This window comes from Pseudorasbora parva, chromosome 1 (assembly GCF_024679245.1).
Source record: "Pseudorasbora parva isolate DD20220531a chromosome 1, ASM2467924v1, whole genome shotgun sequence".
Classification (NCBI taxonomy): domain Eukaryota; kingdom Metazoa; phylum Chordata; class Actinopteri; order Cypriniformes; family Gobionidae; genus Pseudorasbora; species Pseudorasbora parva.
In genome coordinates this window covers 35,220,400-35,246,102 of record NC_090172.1, presented here as the reverse complement: position 1 = coordinate 35,246,102, position 25,703 = coordinate 35,220,400, and the positions used below count along the sequence as shown (strand labels likewise).

At 41.8% G+C, this 25,703-nt stretch overlaps 1 protein-coding gene across 5 annotated transcripts in view; it reads left to right on the top strand.

Moving 5' to 3' along the window:
- sorcs2 (sortilin-related VPS10 domain containing receptor 2) overlaps positions 1-25,703 on the top strand; it is a 244,308-nt gene that overhangs the window by 174,626 nt on the left and 43,979 nt on the right. For all 5 annotated transcript variants that reach the window (XM_067438786.1, XM_067438769.1, XM_067438779.1 and 2 more), the window contains exons 4-5: positions 23,152-23,316; positions 24,173-24,246. In XM_067438786.1, the coding sequence (XP_067294887.1) occupies positions 23,152-23,316; positions 24,173-24,246 (239 nt within the window). The remainder of the gene's footprint in view (positions 1-23,151; positions 23,317-24,172; positions 24,247-25,703) is intronic.

The following is a 25,703-nucleotide window of genomic DNA, read 5'->3' as shown; positions in this document are numbered from 1 at the left end:
GGTGGGAAAAAAGAAAGAAATGCTGTTGCTGTATGTGCATTATGAAGTCTCATTTTTCTCCGCAAATCCGTTGAAGCTCCAGATCCAAGCCAACCATATGAACTCTGTGAAGCACATGAAAAACATTCTCTGAAAACTTCCTTTCTCATACCTTCCTTTCATACAAGTTGTGAACATGACTCAATCAAAGTTTAACAAGCCTCTAGAGAACCGAGTCATGTTTTGACTTTAATGAGAGCAAATATTGTCATGAGAGTAAGTCTGTCAATCCTGAACATGGAAAACATTGCATCATTTCCAGATTAAGTGGTTTCATTTGTAGTCAGAGAAGCACTAAGAACTGAGTTGAATGCTGCATAGTTTTGATAGTTATGAAAGTGGTGTGTTACACTGTGCCCGACTTTACTCCGTTTTAGTGAGCTTAAATATGTTTCATCAATCATCTGTCACCATCTTAATTAGCCTATTCAAACTGCATGACAGCCTCTGCTGACCTCAAAAAACAACTCATTATAAAGGCCAAGTCATCACCAATTATTCTTTCATTTTATTTCCTCTCTTCCACTGAATCTTACATTCACTTTTCCAAATAAAAATGACTAAACAGAGCTCAACAATAAGGATTGTTTTCCCCATTTGACCCTGTTTTACTTGTCCTGAATTTTTTTGTGTGTGTCCTACCATAATATTATGCGTTTCTATTTGGGCTATTTTCAGATAAACATTGATTTCTTAGAAAAAAAAAGACGTTTTATGGAAAGTAATGTTACGTTACTTTAGAATTACTTTTTCCTCACCTGGGCCGAGCTTGCTTATGCTTAAAAAAATTGTAAATGCCCTTTCACACTAAAAGTGAAATTAATAAGCCTTAGGCTGTTCATAAGCCTAAGTTCAACACTCGCAAAAAAAAGAAACAGATGTGATGTATAAAGTCATTTTGGCTTATTAGGTTGAACTGGACCATTGAAGGTCAGTAGCAAAGACATTGATTAATAAAAGTAGCCTATATTTGTGTTATTTCACATATTTAATTGTTGCAGTCTAAAGCAACAATAACCATCATGCTCACACAGAGCACACAACACCTCTGTCTGCACTGACTACCGATTTCTCTCATGGTGATAGGAGATGTGTCAGTATGGGAAAACAAAGTAACTTGTGATACTCATTTGAAAAAGTAACAGGTTTTTTTGTTGTAAATTTAAAAGTTATATGTTACTGTACGTGTTACTTGAAATAACTTGCGTTACTTGTACAACACTGATTATATCTGCATTTTAAAAGGCATAATTTTACTATCTGTGCAATCGTTGATTCTATTATAATGTTATTCATTTGAATGTGGTTAAAAAAAATTGTGATCTGTGATAGGTTATTCAGCTAAAATTAGAGAACTTTGACTGTGAATATACCTCTGTACTCCTTCTAGATGTTCTTACTTTGACCCTTGTTTTGGGTCATTTATGAGCAGTGGTACATTTTCACTATGAAGAACTGTTGATCACATAGGTATATTTTAGGCTACGAGTAGTTCAGGAGAACATGAAAGTTGCATTTTCCCCTTTTATTTCCTCTCACCAGTTTTTTTTTAACCTGCTCATTTAAAATTCATTAGCCAACTGTAGAAAAGGCAGGAGGTGAAAACGGGAGATGGTGTTAAAGAGAGTGCTGAGGTGCTTTAAAAGATCACCTCTATAACAGTCTAAATATTTCAGTTAAGGTAGTTCTTCTATAATAGCCGAGCGACTAAGACACACAAATGCACTTACATGTGCATATAGAGGTGACAGTTAATCTTATGTTATACTTGACACATATCAGTATCACACTGCAGCACAGCTCCGTGTCTCTCACTTTGCCTTTTATCCTCTTATTCCTGATGTGATATTTCTCTGAAAACCAAATGCATTCTGTCACAATCCAGACTATGACCATGTGTGATAGATGCGACAGAGAATGTTGACAGAGGATGATTGCTGTGTGTGTGCATGAAGGATATGAGGGATGTGTATTAATCAAATGGTAATCACAATCATAAGGTGTATTATTGTTTGTTTAATATCTCCATTCACTGCAGTGAACAATAAATCCAGTTCTTGTGTGTTTGTTTGAGATAAAGAAAATGGATGATATGTATAGTGTGTCGATGTACATGAATGGACTTGCTGACTGTGTCTGACCCATTTATTAAGAGGTTTGGTCTGCTAGCCCTCAAGCTTCTCACCTCATTAAAGATCTACAGGCCTTGAAGGACATTACTGAAATCACAACACCTAGATGCCTCATTGGGCTTCGGTCAATGTTTATAATGGCTAATGTCTTTGGAAGATTAAGAGCCTGTTATAACGGGGAGGTAGTAGCATTAGCTCACTTAAGCATACAGACCTTTAGCTGAGAAAATTTCAACCTGTGTTTATTTTATTATAAGGACAGATACAACTGGGACAGCAGCCATCCAAAGAAAGTATCATGGTGCTTATAACTAAAGCTAATTTGCAACACTTGTAGCCACATAATAGCTACAGGGAAGAAATGAATGGGAAAATATTACTTCTAAAATGTTTAATGAACTCAATGAATATTAACTCAGTGGATAAAGTGTGGGACTTTTCTGTGCAAAGCTGAGGAACAACATCTGAATCCATTACTAATTTAGAAATGCTGCGCATTAAGTAAAAAAAATATCAAAAATAAAATAACAAAATTAAATTAAATAAAACAATAATAGGATAATAAAATAATAAAATGTCAATTTGTTCAAATATCAAGAGTGCCAGGTCAATAGAATTGTGTAAACCTTAAATGAACCTTTGTATTTCCCCTCCCCTTTTTTTCCAATTGATTACATGCAACAGTGAGGACAAGGGATTAGGAAGATTTACAGATAAACAGCAATGTTGGCACTTTCAGCCACATTTAATTCTGCAAAACATTTGTGCAACACCAGCAAGCATTAATGCAGCATTACTCTGAGAGAGAGAGAGAGAGAGAGAGAGAGAGAGAGAGAGAGAGAGAGAGAGAGAGAGAGAGAGAGAGAGAGAGAGAGAGAGAGAGAGAGAGAGAGAGAGAGAGAGACTGTTCTGTTCAGGGTCAAATGAAGGAGGAGGGATGACTAAAAGAAAGGAGTGTTACTTGAGTTAAAGGTAGGGTAGGTAAGAAAGATCTAAAACACTTTTGTCCAAATTTGTTTAAACTTTCTTTATATGTCAATACATAATTAAAATGTAAGTACTCTGAAAAGGAGTGTATAAAAATCGAGTGACTCTAGACTTTTTAATCTGCAATAAACACCGCTCATTATTTTCGTCCGGGACGAAACAAGTGATTGGCTTGGGCGACTGTCACTCTCTCTCGCTACCATAGCGACCACTGCTTTCGCTACAGGATCTGCCCACATGCACGCACCCGTTTGTTGCAAAATAATGGCAGAGAAAGAGCATTCGAAATTCACAGTGCAGGGTTTTACAGTCAGCGAAGGCAAAAAATGCAACAAAAAAAAAAGGCCGACAGTAAAAGAAAAGGCAATGCACAAAAAGTCTTTGGATAAACAAAGAAATCAAACGCGAGTAAATATTGGCGTGGCTTTCCAACAATGCCGAGAACTGAGGGACCTCAAGGGGCTGAAAAGCACTCCTTGCTGGCTGTATTTCTGCTGGACAGGTAATCTTTCATTTTGATTATACATTTTTTTGGTTTATGTTTTCATGAAGCATCACTAGCACTAGCACGCGTAGCTGCCTAATATAGCTAACATAACATTACTTAGCATAAAGTTACCATGTTATACACTTAGCGAGCCATTAGTAGAGATGATAAATACTCAATATGCTTATCTCAAGTTGATCGCTGTCGTGTTGATTTTTGCAAAATGTAACTTTAGATAACAAAATGCATGTGTAAAAGCTAGTACACCGCATCCAGGAACTTTTTTTCAGTTAGCTTTAGCTCCTACCCTCTGTCTGAACTCTTTTACCATGTTCACTGGGAACTTTACCTGCACGTTTATTTCCGCCTTTGGTTTGTTTTTATGTTCGCTACCTATGTTTACTGATGTTTTTATCAATGCTACCCATTTTTAGCTTTGCCTTATAAATATAACTAGCTCGTTACCGAATCAAACAAAAATATATTTTAAACTTTACCAGTATCGGTATTCTAGCTTGATAGTGAGTACTAAAAGACATCCTATTTTTTATATTCATACTGATAAAGTTAGATTTTTTATTACATGTGATTCTGACACGTCTTCCGGTCGGTGAGGCGTGTTTATGTGTTTTGGGGGCGTGGCTTTGGAAAGAGCAGAAGGGAAAAGGTGGAGTGAATGGAAATAATGAGCTGTCTTTAAAACAGTCGTTTGAGGTCTACAGACACTCAATTTTTCCATACTTTCCTTTTCAGAGTTCTTACATTTTAATTATGTATTGATATAAAAAACAAGTTTAAACAAATTTGGAAAAAAATTTTTTTTACCAATTCTTACCTACCCTACCTTTAACTTTTGTTACTTCATAGTCGTTGTTGTTTTTTTTCTTAAAGGGGACTATTATGCAAAATTTGAACATAAATGTGTGTCAGCAGTGTGTGTACACAACCACCCTATAATGGTAAAATCATAAGCAGTGTCTCAGAACAACCCACTTTCAGTTTATATGCAATGTGACGTCACGTTGCACAGGCCATTTAACAGCAGCATTCAAGTAAGAAATGCATTCTAAATAAAGCTACTTAAGTTATTCAGTCAAGAGCAGTTAGTGATTTTCTTCTGTTGTTTGAGTCACATTAACAGCATATTGCAGAAAAGTCCTGAGACTTACATTACATCTTGTAAAAAGGGGCTATTAGATCCCCTTTAATTTGAAGGGAGGCGAAGGCTGCTTTTTCTTTTAGTTTTACATTTGGTCTAAGTATTTGCATTGTAAAACAAATTCTGTCTTACTGCTAGCTGTACAAGGTGTTTTTAAAGGTCCTGTTCTTCGCGATTCCATCTTTCAAACTTTAGTTAGTGTGTAATGTTGCTGTTAGAGCATAAATAATACCTGTAAAATTATAAAGCTCAAAGTACAATGCCAAGCGAGATATTTTATTTAACAGAAGTTCCCTTTCAAAGTCTACAGCGAACGGTCGGTTTGGACTACACCCCTGCACTTCCTTCAGGAATGACGTCACTAGAACCGTTTGTTGACTAACCCTGCGCCCACAAGAACACGCAAAATAGGGGGCGTGGTCTTGTTGCTTTCCCACGTGGAGAAGAGCGCGCATTCAGCGCTTGCATCTCCCCGCTATGGTAAGAGGCGGGACCTTTCCGGGCAAAGTGCGCTAAGCTGCTGTCCAATCACAACACGAGAAGCGCTGGCCCAATCAGAACTCGTTACGTATTTCTGAAGGAGGAACTTCATAGAACAAGGAAATCATCAGGCCGTTTTTAGGACAGAGGAAACAGCGGTGTACAGATAAGAAAATTGTGTGAAAATACTGTGTTTTTTACACGCGAAACATGAACTCATGTTATATTGCACACTGTAAACATAATCAAAGCTTCGAAAACACGTGAAGAACGGGACCTTAAATGTATTTTTGTGTGTGTAGTACATATTCAAGTTTATACATGCAAGTTTGTGTACTATGTGTGCTGTGCATTTCGCTCTGCTTGAGACTGGTACGTTTTGTCCTCCCTCAGTTTTTTTGTGGCACAATCAGGATTTTTCCCAGTAGTATTGCACAATATGGTCTCTGGCAATGCAGCCCTGTACTATTCTGGAAATCAATAATGAACAAAGAATGAATGAGGCAATTATGATGACAAAAAAAGAGCAGAAAACACTGGGCCTCCAGTGGGCTGCTTTTCAGGACTGGCTGGCAGGAGAGAGAAAAAGAAAGTGCATCATTCAAACACACTCACTGAACATGACATGACTGACTTATGATTGACCTCAAACAACGTTGTATATAATCCAACGATATCTACTATTATTGTGGCTTCAGAATTCCTGCCTTCCATTGAGTGTGCATTTCTTTGTTGTTGTTTTTTGTGCATGTTAAAACGCGCGCACACACACTTTACTGTGAGGACCCTTCCCCTATACCCCTGAGCTATTCTGAGCTCATCTTACTGATCTCTTAATAGCCCGTTCTCATTTTCTCAATGGGAGAGTCAAAGCGGAAATCAGAACAGTAATCACACTGAAACGTGGAAAGACAAGCATCATACTTATAGGAAAATGCAAGTGTGTGTGTGTGTGTGTGTGTGTGTGTGTGTGTGTGTGTGTGTGTGTGTGCGTGTGTGTGTGCGTGTGTGTGTGTGTGTGTGTGTGTGTGTGTGTGTGTGTGTGTGTGTGTGTGTGTGTGTGTGTGTGTGTGTGTGTGTTTGTGTGTGTGTGTGTGTGTGTGTGTGTGTGTGTGTGTGTGTGTGTGTGTGTGTTCATTTTCATGTGCACCCCCTGCTGCTGCCCCTCCAAGTACTGTCATTTTCACAGTGGGTTGCTGGTGCTGTGGAGGAAAAGAGCAGAGAAATGAAGAAGAGTAAAAGCAAGAGATAGATACAAAGAGAGCATGTGAAAGAGAGCCTGATAGGAAAAGCATGGTGGAAAATCACTGATGGCAAATAACAAGTTGTTATTCTTAACTCATTCCCACATCGGTAGCCTCGTGTATGCGTTTGTGTGAAAAAATGCATTTTTATTTGGGCATTTTTCCAGCTTAAGCACAGTGCACACTGCATGATTTTGGCCACACTTTAGCTGTCAAATTTCTGCAATCATAAATTATTTCTTTCAGCGTAGGACAAAATTGTCAGCATTTTAACACTTAGTGTGACATGCTTAACAACATCTGATTATTTTGGTAAGCAAAATAATGTATTAATGAAAAACTATAAAAAATGCATAATGTTTATGTGAGGGTTGATAAATCATATAGCTCAGTATGAAACACGACAGAAGTCCGCACCATGACAGAAATACAAACGCCTGTGAGAGAGAGAGAGAGAGAGAGAGAGAGAGAGAGAGAGAGAGAGAGAGAGAGAGAGAGAGAGATTTAAAAATGCTGATACTAGCTTTTTTATAAAATATGCAAAACAAACATCTCATTATTCACATTAAGATTTAACTATCAGCATTACCTTGAATCTAATCTGAAAAATGATCAGCAGTCCAAGACTTGTTACCCAGCCTCATCATTTTTTTTTCCAGGCAAAACATGGTCAAAAAAGTAAAAGACTTGAGCAGAATAATTTCACATGTAAACAAGGAATGTTAGAATGGACATGGAGGGGAAGCGGTAAGGGTCTTATACGTTATGGCATCATGTAAATTGCAAGCGGATTTGCTGAAGGACATTCTAGAAAATACCTGGAAATCCATGCAAAATTGCAACTACTTTCACTCACAGGAAGCATCGAAGTTTGAAGGACATAGAAGAAGCTAAGTTTAAGCCAAACAGCTGACATATTTACATTTTTTAGTGAATTGTATAGACACTGAGACACACCTCATGAAACCCGGACTGTCCTGAGTAAACCGGGACATCTGGTCGCCCAGGCCTTTAGGCTCCTGTCAGCCTAATTAATCATCTGAATAAATGAAGCATAAACTTGTATGATATTTTCTGGTTTGCATTGAAGGGCTATGACAGCTGATGTGCAGCATGAGCAGATTGAGAAAGTGGAGTTTTATGGAGACGAAGCTATTTTTCGGCAGTGATCAACATGAAATCAGCTTCAGAGAGGAGCCTGTTGATGGAGTTAAACAAACGTGTAATTGATAGTCTGTACAGAGTGCAGACCACTTCAAATGAGATGACACAAACATACAGTAGCTTCACTCACGACCTCAGCACCATCACCTTGACGGATTGATTCCCTGATCTCTTCTGTAATATCTACATTGTGTTGTGGTTCACTGCATAATATTCGTTAGTGAAGCAAACCAAAAATGACATGCACCAACATTAACAGAAATGAAATGTTTGCTGCATGCAAATTTTTATCTCGGTTTCCATTTTGATTTTTCCAGTGGAAGCCAAACCAATTGCATATTACATTACTGCTAGTGGTTTAGCACTTAGTGTTCGAGTAATGCTGTTATGTTGTGTCCTCAGGGGCACTTTTTATATACCGATCTTTCTCAGTCAAATAGACCATAAACTGCTTCAGTCTTGCTCAGTCATCTGCTCACGGTGTGCTGGGTAATAGGTGTTTTTACTGTCGCATTTTATGACGGCTATTGACAGAAGCCATCACCCTATAGTGGCTATTTTCATCATGTCATGAGCTGTGTGACTTGTCAAACCATTGTCTTGTTGTAAATGATCATGGCACAATACAGTGTGATTCTTAAAGGGATTAAAATTCATCCGAAAATGGAAATTCTGTCATCATTTACTCACACTCATGTCATTCCAAACCTGGATGATTTTCATTTTTCTACAGAATAAAAAAAGAAGAAATTTGGAATTTTATTTTTATTTTTTGTCCAATGGTCTCCAAAACCTTTTGGTTACCAACACAGAATATCTTCAGAATATCCTTTCTTATGTTCTGCGGTTGGAGCAACATTTTTTGGCTGAACAATCCATTTAATGTGAATGAGGACAAATGCTTCAGTATTTGACACAAAGAAATATCAGGAATAATGAAGACAAGCATTCTTTACTAAATTATCTGAGTAACTTGACTTTTTTTTCTCTTATGTATTTGTACATCTGTTTCTTTGTTCCACTATTTTCATATGTTTTAATAAAGAAAATGCTTAGTGAGATTTAAGTTTTATATTAAAGGCCCAAGACTTAAATTAATCAGTTAATTTACTCAGAGAGTTACTTCATTTTAGAGAAAAGGCTGTATTTTACTAAATAGTCAAAAAACAAAAAATTATAAATCATAAATGTTTTCTTTTCAGTGGGTCACTCCTATTGTGCACTATGGTCACTTTGGTATTCAACTCTTCATAACCGACTTGCCTCACAAACAGCACATATTCTAATGTCCCGTGTTGAAAAATACCTCTCTCCTAGGATTCTTTCTGTCTTACTCTGCTTCTCTCATCCTCTCGGTCACCTCTTCCAGGCACTTGCAAAAGTTCCTCTACCCACTTGTTTCTATAAACATTCGGTAATCCATTTACATCTGTAAAAATACAAGAACATTTACCATATTCCCTCCACACACACAGACAAGTGAGAATGAATAAGAGGAGAGAGAGTTTGACAAATGATGTTTCGTCGTGCTTCGTCGTGAGCTAAATTCCCCATTATTGACACAATAGGTAATTATTCCACCTATTCCTCTCTTTCAAAATGAGCAAGAATGTTTGAATTGGATTGTCTCCCACTCACTTGACTGATGAAGAGTGCCTGAGGACAGCTGTCTCCACGGAGACCACACGGTAACCAGGGTAACCTGGCCTTTGACACTAGATCAGCTTTCAGAGGAAATGGGATGAACTTTTTGTGTCAAAAGGAGGGTCTCTGTTGCCTTTTACACGCTCTAACTGCAAATCATGTGTGGTTAACATCATTCACATTAGTTTTAACTCTCGCATCGCCTGTTTTGAGTATGTGTCTTGAGACCGTTATTCTGCCCGTGGTCCAACACAGAAGCCGCTTCCTCCTCTCGGGGGGAATCATTCTGAACTCTACTCTCAAACTTCTTGTCATTACTCACCCTCCTGCTTAAAATGAGAACCAAAAATGTGCGAAAAAGTAATGATACAGCGCAGGCGCAGTGGTATTTGCTCATTTTTATTAGTAGTAGTAATGTTAATAATAAGATGTTAGCATCGGTCCAGTCAGGACACGAAAAAAAGCATATATTTCATGGAGCAAAATTAAAACATGTTTCATTTTTTTATTTAAATTATTTGTAAAAGACAGAGTCAAGAAAGGGAAAGTCCTATTAAAGAAATTCAGTTTAATTGTACAGTTTTGAGTACACATTTGCTGACTTTTTACACATCCTCTCCTTATGACACAGAATGAATGAATCTGTTATGTCATTGTTCCGGCTCACATAATACAACTTGAGGAAACAGACCCATTTTCTCTTGCCTTCTGCCTCTATTCTCTGCCCACCCCTAGTAAATATATGTCTCTTCAACATCTCTGTTTTCATCATTGTCCTGTCTGGAAGTGGAAAATAATACAGCAAAAATAATCTTGCCATTCTCAGGTTTAACATGATGGTTCAATAAAAGCTGAATGAAATTGAAAAGCATTTCTGTCTCTCTCTCTCTCTCTCTCTCTCTCTCTCTCTCTCTCTCTCTCTCTCTCTCTCTCTCTCTCTCTCTCTCTCTCTCTCTCTCTCTCTCTCTCTCTCTCTCTCTCTCTCTCTCTCTCTCTCTCTCTCTCTCTCTCTCTCTCTCTCTCTCCTCTCTCTCTCTCTCTCTCTCTCTCTCTCTCTCTCTCTCTCTCTCTCTCTCCTCTCGCTCTCCTCTCTCTCTCTTTCTCTCGTGTTATCCCTATGTGCAGCCATCAGAATTCAAATTGACCATGACTACACAAGTCTGTGGCCTTCAAAATAACTGCCACATTTATCCATGAATCATCAGAGTCGAATAACAGCAGCCATTTTATCATTATGTGGATGCATATCTTGTCCTTTGATACTGAATAAAGCATTTGTATCCAACGCCACTTTCCCCTTTTTAAACGTCCGTGTCAAACAAACAAATTGAAATGACGGTTACTCATGCAGCACAATCCTTAATAGATGATGACATTACAAGTGCAGCTATTCAGATGTGTAACCTGTGTATGTGCAGCCTTTTGATTTCACCCACGGTGAGTGCTAGGAACATTACTGGCAAAGTTTGTGTTTGCTTTTTAATCCCCACAATCCTTCAGAGGAGAAAAGTCCTGAATTTACGACAATCAATCAGACATGCTGAAAGGTTTGAGCATGCACAGCCCCGTCCAAAAATATTAACCAGTGTGCTTCTCAGCCAAGACACACAGAGTCTGGTCTTAAACTATTTGCTTAATGCCTCCGAGATCAGCGCAGCACAGAAAAAGGTGTAAAACATTTCATGATGAATAATGTGTTGTGCTGGATGAGGTTAACTAGACCTCATTCATTGCCATGTTTTATGTTCACTTAACTCCTAGCAGTAGTTTTGATAGTAGGTAAACGGTCACAGAGGGCTAGTCTCATGAAGGGTTGACCTTTTGCCATCAAGTAGCCCTGTTCTTTTATAGTTGTGCCCTTGAGCAAACGACTCTTAGCCCCCTGGTGCTACAGGAGTACTGTTGCTGTAATTAGTGTAGCTGACGATGAAAATTGTCTGCTAAAGGGCAACGTCATAATCTCTACCTACATATCTCTAACTGAGCTCTCGGTGTGTATGGAGTAGGACTCGTAACAGGAATCATAACCAGATAATTACATTTCTTACAACTCCCATCCTTAACAATGGACTTGAAATTACTTTTTGATTTTTATTTGAGGCTTTAAGAAACACTTAAAAATATATATATTACACAAATTTCCATTAGGCTCTTACAATTGGTACATTTATTCTTGTATTTATTTAAGTTGTATGTGGAAAATTATACTAAAATTAATTTAAAATTGAAGCGCCAACCCTTTAAATTACGTTTAAACTGTGACTGCTTAGAGCCGCAGCTTTTAAATGAACTGCTGTTTTAAAATCTGTCCGTCAAAGCGGTTGTAACGTTTTTTATCATAACAGAGACAAAAGCCCAGATGGCACGTTTAAAGTGCTAGGCTGCGATTACTCACTCAGATCTTGCTGGAGTCAAAATCAGAGAGTCCCTGCAGAGACGGGGAAGGAGATTAAGCTTTCCCTGTGGAGAATCTGTGCCGTTTTGACCCAAACAGACTGTTACACATGGAGAAATGTTCACATTGGGTCCTTCCTACTGTTATTTGATAGACAAAGGTACATTGGGTCATATGTGATTGCTCATCACTACTTGTTTTAATTTAAAGTTTTAAAGTTGCAGGTTCGGTGCACAGAACTTAGCAGTATATTTCTAATCTAATTTAATTATACTTTCAATGACCAATAACTGTAGAACACTGCACATGACGTGGAAGAAAAAAATGAATAGTAAAAAAAAAAAAAAATTGTTAAATGTTCACGTTATCATGAAATAGAGTATTTGTTTTGAGTATTGTGGGTTTAAAGGGGGGATCATTGAATTATCCAGTGTAATAGGTTCTTTCTTCTTTCTTATTAATGAGCTTGAAATGATTGATCTGAATGTTGACTCTAAGGTCCAGATTTACTAACGGCTTGCACCAGTCCAAACTTTCGTTAGTCCTTAAAAAAATACGGACAGGATTTACTAAAGACTCACAGTCAAAAAATAACTCGGAAAAGTAGTGGGCACAGCTATTTTTGTGGCTGAACTTATTGCATATGATTTTGTAGGAGTTTCCATTTTAGACGCAAAATTGATGCGTCTAAATTAAAACATTTAGGTCGCCGCTCTGTGAACGCACACACTCCACTCAGTAACTTCTCATTCAAATGATACTGATGTGATTAATGACAAATTATGCAGACTGATTTAATTTAGAATCACAGTCCATGTCATAATGGCAAAATCATAACCCAGTATATAACCCAAAACTTGACTGTATGGTTTCATAATGCTGATAACCATGCCCAACACGTCTGTATGACGCCAAAGGTTTCTCATTGAAATCAACAGAATACCCAGCGCTTCCAGGGGTATTCAGCAAAAAACACATCTACAACAGTAGTTAAACATTTATTTTAAAGAGGTTGTTGTTGTGTCACATTTAAACATGACTTTATTTTTCAGATTTTATTAAGAGTAAAATAGGTAAATTCAGTTCAATAGGATTGTCCATAGTAAACCAATATGATGTATTGCTTACCACCTAAGAGACTGAATGCTATATCAATACTTATTGATCATCATATCAGCAAACTGTTCCCACAGCTAAAATATGATTAATTATCTTGATATAAAAACACTTTAGGATGAGACACTTTTTTCAGGAAGTGCTTTCCAAGACCTACTTTTCTTTCAAATATCGATCCCTCAGAAACTAAGAGTTAGACAGCCTTCGCTTCAGAAGGGCTTTATTAATCCCCCAGAGCCGTATGGAACAGTTATATGATGAATATATATAAAATTCACTTTTATGGACTTTATAAACGAGACAACAATTTACTGCCATTATAATGCTTGGATTAGCCAGGGCTTTTTAGATATAACTCTGAAGTATTTAATATACTTTAATATATTATTCTTCTGAAAGAAGGATTTCATTCACACCAGGAGGACTTGAGGGTGAGTAAATCATGGCCTAAATTTCATTTGTGGGTCTTTCATTCCATTGTCATTGCTTATTACGTGATGAGCTATCATCATATGACTTATGATCTCATGTGCAATCTGATATTTTAGTTGCAATTTTGTAATTTGTTAATACAAATATAACTGGTGAGAATGAGCACATAATATTGTAATATTGATACACCGATGGCCATTGAATCTAATCAAATTGTAATTGTATTGTGTTTTGAAGTAGGTTTAGAGTTAAATATCGTATCGATGACTAAGAGAATCGATGTTAGATTGTATCTTTATGAAACGTCCTATTAAATTTTAAATATCTTCTGATTGACTGAGATTGTGTGTCATCTCTTCTTCAGGAAAGGGATTGTTGCTGGAAACATGTTACATTATGCCTGGATAGGACATGGTGTAAGAAAATTGATCCATTGATCACCCATACGATGCTACATATTAACATCACTTCAGTTTAACTGTCAGGCTGTGAGGGTTTTTATGATTCTTCTGCCAACACTCAAGGTGTACAAGATTATACCTTTTTTATGTCATGATTGGAGAGCCAAGAACTGTATAACTGGAACTGCATAATTGTAACTAAAAACTGCCCCCCCCCCCTAAAAAAAAACCCCAACAAGAACAAAACCAATGTTACATAGCCTCAAGCACAAAGCTGTGATCATGCTCATAGTGCAAGCATTGTTATGCCCTTTTCCTTTTGTCTTCAGTGTTTTCATGGGTCCTCGTCCCTGGTGTAGGTGTTTGATGTGTGGGCTGTTCTTTAGTCTGAGCAAAGCCATTATGACAGCAAGGAGGGACTTAATAACAGTGCTTTCACCTCAAGCATGCTCCTCACAAATTACCTGTGTGAGACCTGGATTTAGAGAAGGGTCAGTGGAAAGATCACGCACGCTCACACACAAGCACAGACAAACACACATTGCCTTTGTCCCCCTTGAAAAGGGAGTCTCTTCACTGGCCTCTGCACTTTCACGCTATCACCTAAACATAATAGATGCTTAATGTCTATTCAAAGTGTTTGATGTGTGTGGGAGAATATTTCCATATTCCACATGTGGAGAGAAAGAGATAGTATTTAAAGCTGCAGTCTGTAAGTTTGCCTCTGTGTCGCCATCTTTGTTTGAAACCTGCAATTGCAGTTATTATCTGTACGAGTTGTGCATCGTAATCTAATGTTTTGAGTAGTATGTGCGGCTGTCATTTATTCACTGCACCCATGTGTATACTGTACTTCAGAATAACAGATTTTGTCTTGGAGTTTAACCTAATTTAGAATTTTCACTGTAAAATGTAATCTGAACAAGTAACATGTCTGCCACTTTTGGGAACAAAACAATACAATAAACTGCGCTACCATTGGTGATTAAATTTACCAATCGCTCATATAATGCAAATTATTATTCTTGTTATACTTTGTTTTCAAACTGTTAAAAGCATTAACATTGCGTGACTATGTGTATTTAGTGTTTATTAGTGTTACCTGTAGATTCTGTACAGTCTATTCTTTTGACTATGGGTGAATCTCCAGTTGTCATCGATGATGTAATTTGGGCCTTTCTGGATTACAATCCACCATCAAAATAATACGTTTTACACCAGCTTCTGTGAGCAAAGACTATAAATGATCCGCAGAAGAATATGCGACCCGCTCCTCACATGCAATAGCCTACTAGCCAGACTCTTTCTTTATACAGACATGCTGTATTAACGCAAAGACATGCTTGAATTTCCTGATGAAATCCACCATCCCACTAGCCTGACAAGCCAGACCCACATCAAGATGTTTGGTCTGGAAACTCACCATTGACAGGGCTCAATCCGAGGGGCAGGATAAACGGTTGTCTTTTAAACTCCCTCTGCACGCGATAGGATAGCGCTACAACTAACCAGAGCAACGAAGGTGAAACAGAGCTTGTTGATAGATTAAACATTCGCCGTATCCGGTCGACTAAACTCCGAACACATCTTCCCTTTTTAAGAATGACTTCAGTGCCGTTCTTTGTTCTTTTCTCAGAGAAAAGCTTAACTCCAAGTCTTCCAGAGTTGCGGTCAAAGCTGATTCGAAAGCTTCTGTGTTTACTAGAAGCACGCAAGCGCAACTCGGCCGTCGTCATTATGGCCCCGCCCACCAACTCTATACACGATGTGATTGGCCCGGCAAGAGTTCAGGGAATACAGCTCAGAAGTGTATTGAGAGTTGCTAGACGACACTCGCGGGCAGATTAGATTTGCTGCCGCTAGGGTGCGTCTAGATTTCTAGGCTACCATTCCACTCTAATTATAACATTATTGCAAGCTTACCGTTATGAATGGGGCTAAGTAAGGATATAGTTCCCTATATCGAGGGAACTTCGCACTGCGTCGGAACGACGATTTGGGGATACTCCCTTAGCATGAACGCGTCTGAAGTATGAATGAAACTAGTCCAATCCTTATTGGTCCTACGTCATGACGTAGATGTGACGGCATACCCGGAAGCTATAAAGGGGAGCCCGGCGCATAGTAGCGTCAGTTATCGCTCTTCAGCATAACGCTCTGTGTGTGTTTGAACATTGTCTGTCTATTTATTGTTGTCTGTCCCGTATAAATATATATATATATTCAGTAAAAAAGAGACCTAAGAACGAAGATAATATGTCTAGTTCTGAGTTTAAGAGGTGCGTGCATCCGTGTCCCCGCTACATCTCGGGAACGGACACGCACTCTCTTTGTGTACAGTGCCTGGGCGTTCAGCATGCTCAGGCGGCTCTCGAGGGAGCCGCCTGCAGCCACTGCGAGCTGCTGACGCTCAGGGTGCTGAGGTCTCGGTTGGCGGTCTTTGACGAGGCCGGCCAACCACGCGAGCCCCGTGGTTCTGGGCCTGCGTCCGCTGAGGCGGCGCGGCGTCGCAGATCATGGGGCTCGCAGCTGGACGTATCAGCGGAGATTGAGACTGCCGAGGCACTTTCTCAATCTTCCTCTGATAGTTCAGAGATTCTCCCACCTCGTGTGGAAGCCCGCGAAGCGGCTTCTTCCCCCGGGGTGGAGAATCAGATGTTGATTCTCTCTGGATCCGAGGATCCGGAAGATATCAACATCGAGGCGGGTGGGGCCGCATACATGTCACCACCGCACCCACCCGCCCAAGAGGAGCTTATTGAGGTACTGACTCGTGCCGTGGCCAAGTTAAATATCGATTGGCCACAAGAGAGGCAGGAAGTCCAGCCATCCAGTAGGCTGGACGACCGGTTTCTCTCGCGCCGGGCTCAGTCGCCTCGCCGGGGCTTGCCGTTCTTTCCGGACCTGCACAACGAGTTGTGTAGGTCCTGGAATAGACCATACTCCGCGCGCATATCCAACCCCCCAGTATTAGATTATGCTAATGTCTTGGGTGCGCGCGAGGCAGGCTACGGGACGATGCCGCGGGTGGAAGATGCTCTCGCGAGCTATCTGTCACCCGAATCGGCATCGTCCCTAAAAGCCCCGGTACTGCCCACCAAGCCATGCAGGGACACATCAGCGTTGGTGGGCAGGGCATATATGGCGGCGGGTCGGGCTGGTAGCGCTCTGCACACGCTATCGATATTGCAGGCGTACCAGGCCGACCTATTAAAAGAGCTTGACGAGGGAGAAGGTCCCTCCCCGGAGGATGTATTAGAGCTTAGGAAGGCTGCTGATCTGTCTCTCCGCGTCACCAAGGAGACGGCCCGTGCCATCGGCCGCTCCATGGCCTCTATGGTGACAGTGGAGAGACACCTGTGGCTAAATCTGTCGGGGATGAAGGAGAAAGATAAGACTTTTCTCCTAGACTCCCCGATCTCGCCTTCTGGCCTGTTCGGCGACGCCGTTAATTCGGTCGTCGACAGGTTTCAGGAGGCGAGAAAACAGTCAGCAGCCTTCCGACAGTTTCTCCCTCGTCGGCCAAAACCAGCAAAGGCTGCCACTAGTGGGCAGTCGCAGCCGTCAGCCAGCTCCTCGCACCGTCAGGTGCAGAAAGAGAGCGTCGCTTCTAGAGCCCCTCCTCCGGGAGCTTGGCAACAGAGGCGGCGCTCTCACCAGCAGGCTTCCGTGCAGAAGGGCGATCTAAGGAACGTCCTTCTCGCTAAGAAGGCTGCTGGGAAGAAGTCCTAGCTGTGGTAGGGCTTCAGAGAGCGGTCCCCCTCGCGCGGGAACAACCGAGGTTGTCTCTCGCGCGACGCTCTCGAAGGGAAAACTATGTGGTAATCCCGCCGTCACAGACGCTTCGGGCCACATCGTTTTTCCTAGGGCACGTTTCGATCCAGTCGCCTCGAGTAAGACCTGCGACTGGGCGGGACGAGTGTCCAAATATCGAAAATCGTATTTCGTCCCCTGCCGGGCATCCGCTTCAGGGGACAGGAAACGAGACTCAAATAACACCCGAGACCAGCCTCGAGAGGCTGATTCCCTTAGTAGATTATTTCGGCGCATGGAAATGCCTTCCGAATATATCCACATGGGTCCTGCGTACTGTAGAGATAGGGTACAGACTGCAGTTCGATCACCCCCCGCCAAAGTTCAATGGGGTGACATGGACTGCAGTGGTGCCAGAGCGGGTTCGGGTAATGGAACAAGAAGTGAAATCCTTGCTGGCAAAGGGGGCCATAGAGTGGGTCCCGCCGTCGGAGAGGGAGGCCGGGTTCTACAGCCGGTACTTTATAGTTCCAAAAAAGGATGGAGGGCTTCGGCCGATTTTAGATCTGAGGTATCTGAACCGGTCTCTGAGGAGATTCAGGTTCAAGATGTTAACCATTCCCACAATCGTGAGTCAGATCCAGCCCAAGGACTGGTTCGTCACGATAGATTTAAAAGATGCCTATTTTCATGTCTCCATCCTTCCATGCCACAGGAAGTTTCTGAGGTTCGCTTTCGGGGGCGAAGCGTACCAATATCGAGTGCTTCCCTTCGGTCTAGCTCTTTCCCCTCGCACGTTTACCAAATGTATGGATGCAGCTCTGGCTCCATTGAGACTTCAGGGCATCCGGGTACTGAATTACATCGACGACTGGCTTATACTGGCCCAGTCGTCCGAGATGGCAGTTCAACATCGAGATGTAGTTCTAGCACATATCCAACGCTTGGGGTTGAGGCTCAACACAAAAAAGAGCGTGTTGGCGCCAGCCCAGAAAACGACCTTTCTGGGGGTAGTATGGGATTCGGTTTCGATGCGGGCGCAACTCTCCCCCGCACGAATCAAGACCATCCTGGCGGTAGTCTCAAGAATAAAGCTAGGCCAGAGTATCACTGTGAAACACTTTCAGATAGTGTTAGGGCATCTAGCGGCAGCGTCCAACATTATTCCGTTCGGCCTGCTACATATGAGAGCTCTACAGTGGTGGCTGAAAACCAAGGGGTTTTCCCCCAGAGGGAACCCATTCCGTATGATCAGAGTCACGCGCAAATGCCTTCGGGCTCTAGGTATATGGAAGAAAGCTTGGTTTCTGTCCCAAGGGCCAGTCCTGGGAGCATCATGTTGCCGGAAAACCGTTTCAACAGATGCTTCCCTAACTGGTTGGGGCGCGGTCATGGAAGGCCGCTTTGCGAGGGGTTTATGGGAGGACCATCATTCGACCTGGCACATAAACTGCCTGGAAATGATGGCGGTTTACAGGGCTCTCAGGAGTTTCCTCCCAGAGCTTCGCGGGTACCACGTTCTAGTCCGTACAGACAATACGGCTGTCGTGGCATATATGAACCACCAGGGGGGGTTGAGGTCGCGCCCGCTATGCAAACTGGCGCATCTCATTCTTCGCTGGTCACAAGACAGACTGTTATCCCTCAGGGCAATGTATATCCCGGGGATACAGAATCAGGGGGCAGATATACTATCGAGGCAAGGGCTGAGGCCCGGGGAATGGCGGCTCCACCCAGAGGTGGTGGAGGCGATTGTCAGGAGGTTCGGCCCAGTGGAAGTGGATCTGTTTGCGTCTCGAGAGACGTCCCACTTTCCACTGTGGTTCTCCCTCACGCACCCAGCCCCGTTGGGGTTGGACGCCATGGTACAGACGTGGCCGAGGCGGCGTCTGTATGCATTTCCCCCCCGTCGCTCTGCTCCCAGGGGTCCTGGAGAGGGTTCGGCAACAGGGAGTCAGTCTCCTTCTGGTAGCTCCTTGTTGGCCAACTCGGGTATGGTTCTCGGACATAATAGCGCTGCTGGCGGATCACCCGTGGCAGGTCCCTCTGAGGAGGGACCTCCTATCACAGGCGGGGGGCACAATATTTCACCCCCGCCCCGAAATCTGGAACCTCTGGGTCTGGCCCCTGAGGGGGCCAGGTTCCGAGAGGAGGGCCTGCCGGCAGACGTTATAGAGACCTTACTTAGCTCTAGGGCCCCGTCTACTAGGAGATTGTACAGCCTCAAGTGGAATGTTTTCGTCACTTGGTGTAGAGAACGTGAGGTGGACCCAGTTAACTGCCCAGTGGCTTCAGTACTGGAGTTCCTCCAAAATCGTTTCTCTGCAGGGCTTACCCCGTCCACACTTAAGGTGTATGTGGCAGCTATTGGAGCTTTCCACGCTCCGTTAGGTGATGGGCCTTTGGGTAGGCATCAGTTGGTTGTACGCTTCCTTCGTGGGGCGCGTAGGTTAAGACCTGTAGTGCGCACCAGAGTTCCAACCTGGGATCTGGCAGTGGTTCTCGAAGGCCTGGCTGAGGCCCCCTTCGAACCACTGGAGACAGCAGAACCTAAGAATCTTAAAGTGGCGTTCCTCCTAGCTATTACCTCTCTCAGGAGAGTGGGAGATCTTCAAGCTTTGGCCATCACGCCAACCTGCTTGGAGTTTGCCCCGGGAGGAGTAAAGGCCGTACTACACCCTAGGCCAGGGTATGTGCCGAAGGTTCCATCCAGTACGGTCAGATCTTTGGTTCTTCAGGCTTTTCATCCTCCGCCCCATGTGACGGCGGAAGAAGGGAGATTATTCCTTTTGTGTCCAGTTCGGGCCCTAAGGATCTATCTGGAAAGGTCAGCTCAGTGGAGGAAATCAGACCAACTTTTAGTGTGTTTTGGCTCACCCAAGAAAGGGCTGCCTGCGTCAACCCCTACTATCAGTAATTGGATTGTGCAGGCAATAGCCTTGGCATATCAGGTGCGCAATCTGCCTTCACCTATTGCCTTGAGAGCCCACTCGACTAGAGGCATGGCCTCGTCGGTGGCCCTTCTGTCCGGAGTCCCAATGCAGGACATCTGTGAAGCGGCTGGCTGGGCTACTCAGCACACATTTATAAGGTTTTACAGCCTACACCTCCCTGCGACCCCCGGCGGCAGGGTACTCCAGTCCTGATTGTGCCTGGTCTCCAGCTCACAATAGGGCAGGCGTATCCTTGGTGTGGCCTAGTGGGTACTCGCTCCCCAAATCGCCGTTCCGACGCAGTGCGAAGTTCCCTCGATATAGGGAACGGCTCGGGTTATGTATATAACCCTTGTTCCCTGAGAGGGAACGAGCACTGCGTCTCGTCGCCACACCGCGTATCGCCTGAGAGCATTATGCTTCATCGCGATAATTGACGCTACTATGCGCCGGGCTCCCCTTTATAGCTTCCGGGTATGCCGTCACATCTACGTCATGACGTAGGACCAATAAGGATTGGACTAGTTTCATTCATACTTCAGACGCGTTCATGCTAAGGGAGTATCCCCAAATCGTCGTTCCGACGCAGTGCTCGTTCCCTCTCAGGGAACAAGGGTTATATACATAACCCGAGCCGTTTTGAATACTGGCTTGTGTACTTGGTCAAAAAGTTATTTTGGATCATTTTTAAACAAAAAAGTTACGGACTGCCGCTTTAATGTACAAAATAATTCTGGAATTTAGACTGATTCAAGGGGAATCATCATACCAGATCCTGACAGAAAGAGAGGAGGAGCTGGGAATGGAGGAGGGAAAATGAGCTCTGGAAAAACATGATAGCTGCTGATAGTATGGAAGGAGCTTATATATGTATGCTGTAATAGACATTGTAACCCTGTAGGTAGACTTGATCAGCTGACAGTCACAGGCAAATGGTGGAAGTAAAAGGTCACCAAAACAGTTTGGTTACCAACATTCTTTAAAATAAGATAAAACCACATGAGAGGGAGTAAATTATGACATTTCAATTTTGGGTGAATTATCCCTTTATGTTAATATGTATTAATATGTATTACAGTGAGCTGTTAACTTAAAACCACTTAGACTGGAAAGCAATTTGAACATTGGGTAGATTTGTGAATTAATAATTTTTTTAAACAATGTTATGAACCAGGTTTGCTGGTTTAAAAGAATGATACACATTTCTGTTTAGAAGAACTTGAGATAGATTAAATGTTGACAGAATTGTGATTTGCCTTTAATCTGTGCCACTGACATTTGACCCCATCTCTTCTAGGAGAACCGTATCTGTTTCTCTCTCTGAAAGGTGCATTAGGGACAGCTAAGCTGGAATGCAAAGTCTTGGTTGTTTCAGAAAAAGCTTTCAGCTTTTAAACAGTTCTCCACAAATCTTCCCTCGGCTTTGTGTGGTTGAGTTTTGAAAATTGGCTATTGCCGCAGTCAGTTTTCTTCAAGTCTGTCTTTTGTTTCTGTGGCTGAGCTCAGGTGCACAGAACATAACTCTCTCACTCTCTCCCCCTCTTCATCTCTCTGTGCTTCTCATTTTCCCACTCAGCACAGACTGGATATCAAAACTGCCAATTTGCATATGAAATTGGGTGGAAAGCAAAATTAGTTGAGCTGCATTGAGTAAAAGCAGTTGCACACACATGTACACACACACGTTTGTCCCTTCCGCTGGCTGTTCTGTTTACAAAGTTCCACTGCACGAAAAGACTCAGCGGATACTTGAATTAGCGACTCGTTCAGAGCTTTGTCACGTGATGAATATTACTGCTGTAAATTAGCATGAGTAATTAGGTCAATACAGTCACATGGTTTCGTTGGTAGCATCTGAACATAGCTCTTTCAGAGGAATGTTGAGACAAGCGGAATGATTGTTCTATCATGTAAATCCTCTAAGCTGTCTACAGTGTATTTCATTCAATCATAAACAGACATACAGTGCTTAATTATAAATGACACTATATAACTATATAGTAGTTTGTCTAAAGGCTGTAGTTTTGACAAAAACCTCCTTGCAAAGTGTCAGTCAGACATCATTGCAGACCACCACATTCTGCCCCACGTTATTGTACCGTCCTATGTAGCCTCTTCCAGCCCTGCCAGCTCGCCGTACTCCTCTGGGACAGGCGCAGGATGTTGTTTGATGGCTTTTATCCACAGACCACAAAGGACACTCTGTGCTAAACTCTGCGAGTTATTGCTTTAAGCGGGAAGTTTTACAGAGAGGAGAGTCTTTCCTTTTTTCCCCCAGAGTCTTTGTTTCGGGATGGATAACTTGTTTCACAGAGATCCCTTTGAGGGTCTCTCTGTTTGGCAATCCTCATGAGGATTCCAGCTTGTTTTTTTGTACTGGTACTAGCAGGTAGTGAACTTGCCTCCTGTTAGAGCCGCTTCACTGCTCAGTTGGTTGAACAACAGCTCCATTCAAAGGTGGTTAAAGGAACTACAGCTTACAAAAAAGTTCCTGCTGTTTGATGAATTCACACAACTCTGGGTCATTCAGGGGCGTAGCAATCATTTTAAATGCTAGCTAGGCTAGTTTTTCTGACTGAGAGATCGACTTCTATTGTGTATTTATGTCTTGTTATTTATTTATTTTATTTGTAGCATGTATTGTCCTATATATGTAAAGCAAAATATATAAAGGAACATGCACTTTAAGAAGTGACTAAAGGCCTATTCACTGTCTAATATATGTAAATAGCCAACATACATCTATCTCGACATGTAGTCACTAAAGACTGTGTTTTTCTTATAGGTGATCTTAGTGAGCTCCAGCATCAATGAACGTGATCAGATGCTCTTCATCAGCACAGATGAGGGAGCATCCTTTCAACGACAGCCTGTCTCCTTCACCGTAGATACACTACTCTTCCATCCATCGGAGGAAGACAAACTTTTGGCCTACAGCAAGGAAGCAAAGGTCAGTCATGAAAGTGTTGGGCTGGCCAACACGGATTAACAGAGCCAACCAAAGTCAGTGTTTTTTGGCAGCTTCAAACCGGTCCCTCAGAAGATCCTAGTATTATGTCTTAATTCCAGCTGCATGTTTGTAGCTTTTCTTGTCAGACTCGACTGCCTGAATTAGTCGTTGTGGCTGTTTCAGTATTAATGATTTAAGTCTCAGCTGGTTGACATGACCAACTGTTCACAACACATTTCTCACCCAGCTTTGCTTATGGTAATGCTTTCTGCTCTCCAGCATATTGGCATCCTCATTATTAGAGTTATGAGCAGCACTGTTTGGCCTTCAGGCCATGGTTGTCTCTCGCTAAAGAGCATGTTTACATTGTTAACGGCTGGATGAGCAACAAGGCAAGAACTCTGTGTTTGTGTGTGTTTATGTGCGTTTGATGAATTGCTAAAACCCCTAGACACTTCTTGCAACATGCTGCATTTATCATCACTGAGATTAAACTGAAAAGACAATGAAAAAGCACATGGCATGTTGGCTATTTTGGCTGTGAATGTGTGTTTGTCTGTTTGTGTTGATGAGGTGCAGTTTGGTGTGTATTTTCCATGCAAGTGGTGATCAATATAATCTCATTATAGAGATGATCAATTGGAAACAAATGGACACACACAAACACTCACCGTTTGTGATTTTAATTGCTATATATGGACAGTTTCCCACAATCTAATCGTTATATACCGCATACAACAAATCGCTCATCTGATTATCGTGATCCTGAGAATTTGCAAAGTGTGCTTTAATCTAATCCAGCCTAAAAAAATCGATGTTATAACTTGTGATTTATTTTTCTTGCTCTGTTTTTCAGCTGTATATCTCCACCGATCTGGGTCACAAATGGACTCTGCTACAGGAGCGTGTTACTAAAGACAGAGTTTTCTGGTGACTTTTTTTCTAAAATACTCTCTACACTATTAAAGAGAACCTCGTGTTGTTTCAACATTTTATGGAACATCAAATCAGATGTTGAGCAGACTGTCTGAATTGATGTCTTCCATACAATGAGGATCAGGGGCTGTACAGCTCCAAAAGCACCACAGAAATATTGTTAACATGGTCTGCATGAATTCTGACTGCATGTAGGGAACAGTCTAAAATATAAGCTGTTATTCACTGAAAATATTGCTCACTATTTACTGTGATCACTATTTGCTTTTATTATATGGGGAAAAAAGCGTTACCTCTTTCTCTTCTTTTACCTTCTTAGTGGAATTCAAACCACTTTTATTTTCTATTCCTTCACTCCTTGTTTATGGTTCACTGCTACCACAGCTGGGATTGAAATCCTGGACAGAAGTGATTTATTTCTCCACCCCAACCAGTCATTCTGTCTGACCCTTTCTTTCTCTTTTTTGATCTCTCCTTCCTGATCTTTCGCTCTCTTCTACTCGTGTGCAATCCTCCCGCCACACTAGATTCTCTTGCCCGGTTCTGTATAGTTTGTGTGTGGTTGATAGTGATAGAAGATGAAAAAGTCAGCTCCCTGTCAGCATCTGCCATAATAAACCCCATCCAGCACATTTTATTTGGCTGGAGGTTTTACAATGACACTGTAAATCTGAAGCTGTTTTTACTGTATTCCTCGGCAGTAGGGGGTTTGATAAGGGTCGTACCCCTTCCCTCTCTACTGTCTCCAAACCTCTTTAAAACATCTTAGAGAATTGCCTCAGAAGACGCGACAGAATAAGTTCATAGTGAGGGTTGCCTCTCTCTTGTCCTCCCCGTCTGCTGCCTTGCTCATAAAACAACAGAAGGGGAGGTTTGGAGAGGAGAGAGCATAAATCAGTGTGGCTTTAATGGACAGGGATGCTGTCTGGGAGGGTGGTCCATAGTGTGGTCCGGATAGGAGTCTTGAGCTCATTGCGTCTCATTATATGATGTTGCATAGTAATGTGCCATAAATCAATGTGAAGCATGATTATGTAGATATTACCATATGTTTGCTGTAAATATTTTAATGTTGTAAACTTTACCATATTATAAATATTAGAGGAATTTAGAACAATATTATTTATCTGTAATTCTGGGAAGAAGAAGAAAAAATAGCATGATTTTCCCCTTCTAATCCAGTTAAAGGGTTATGATGCTGGGGTCAAATTATTATTATGGGTCAAAATGCTGTGATTTACTTACCCTCATGGAATTTTAAACCTGTTAGACTTTCGTTCATGAAACACAAATGAAGATATTTTGAATGAAATCTTAGCAATTTCTGTCCTTCCATTGAAAGTCTAATCAACCACTTTGAAACCTCGAAAAGAAGTTGTAAATCTAATCCGAATTGAGAGGTTTAGTCCAAAATTTTCTGAAGAGACACTATTGCTTTATATGATGAACAG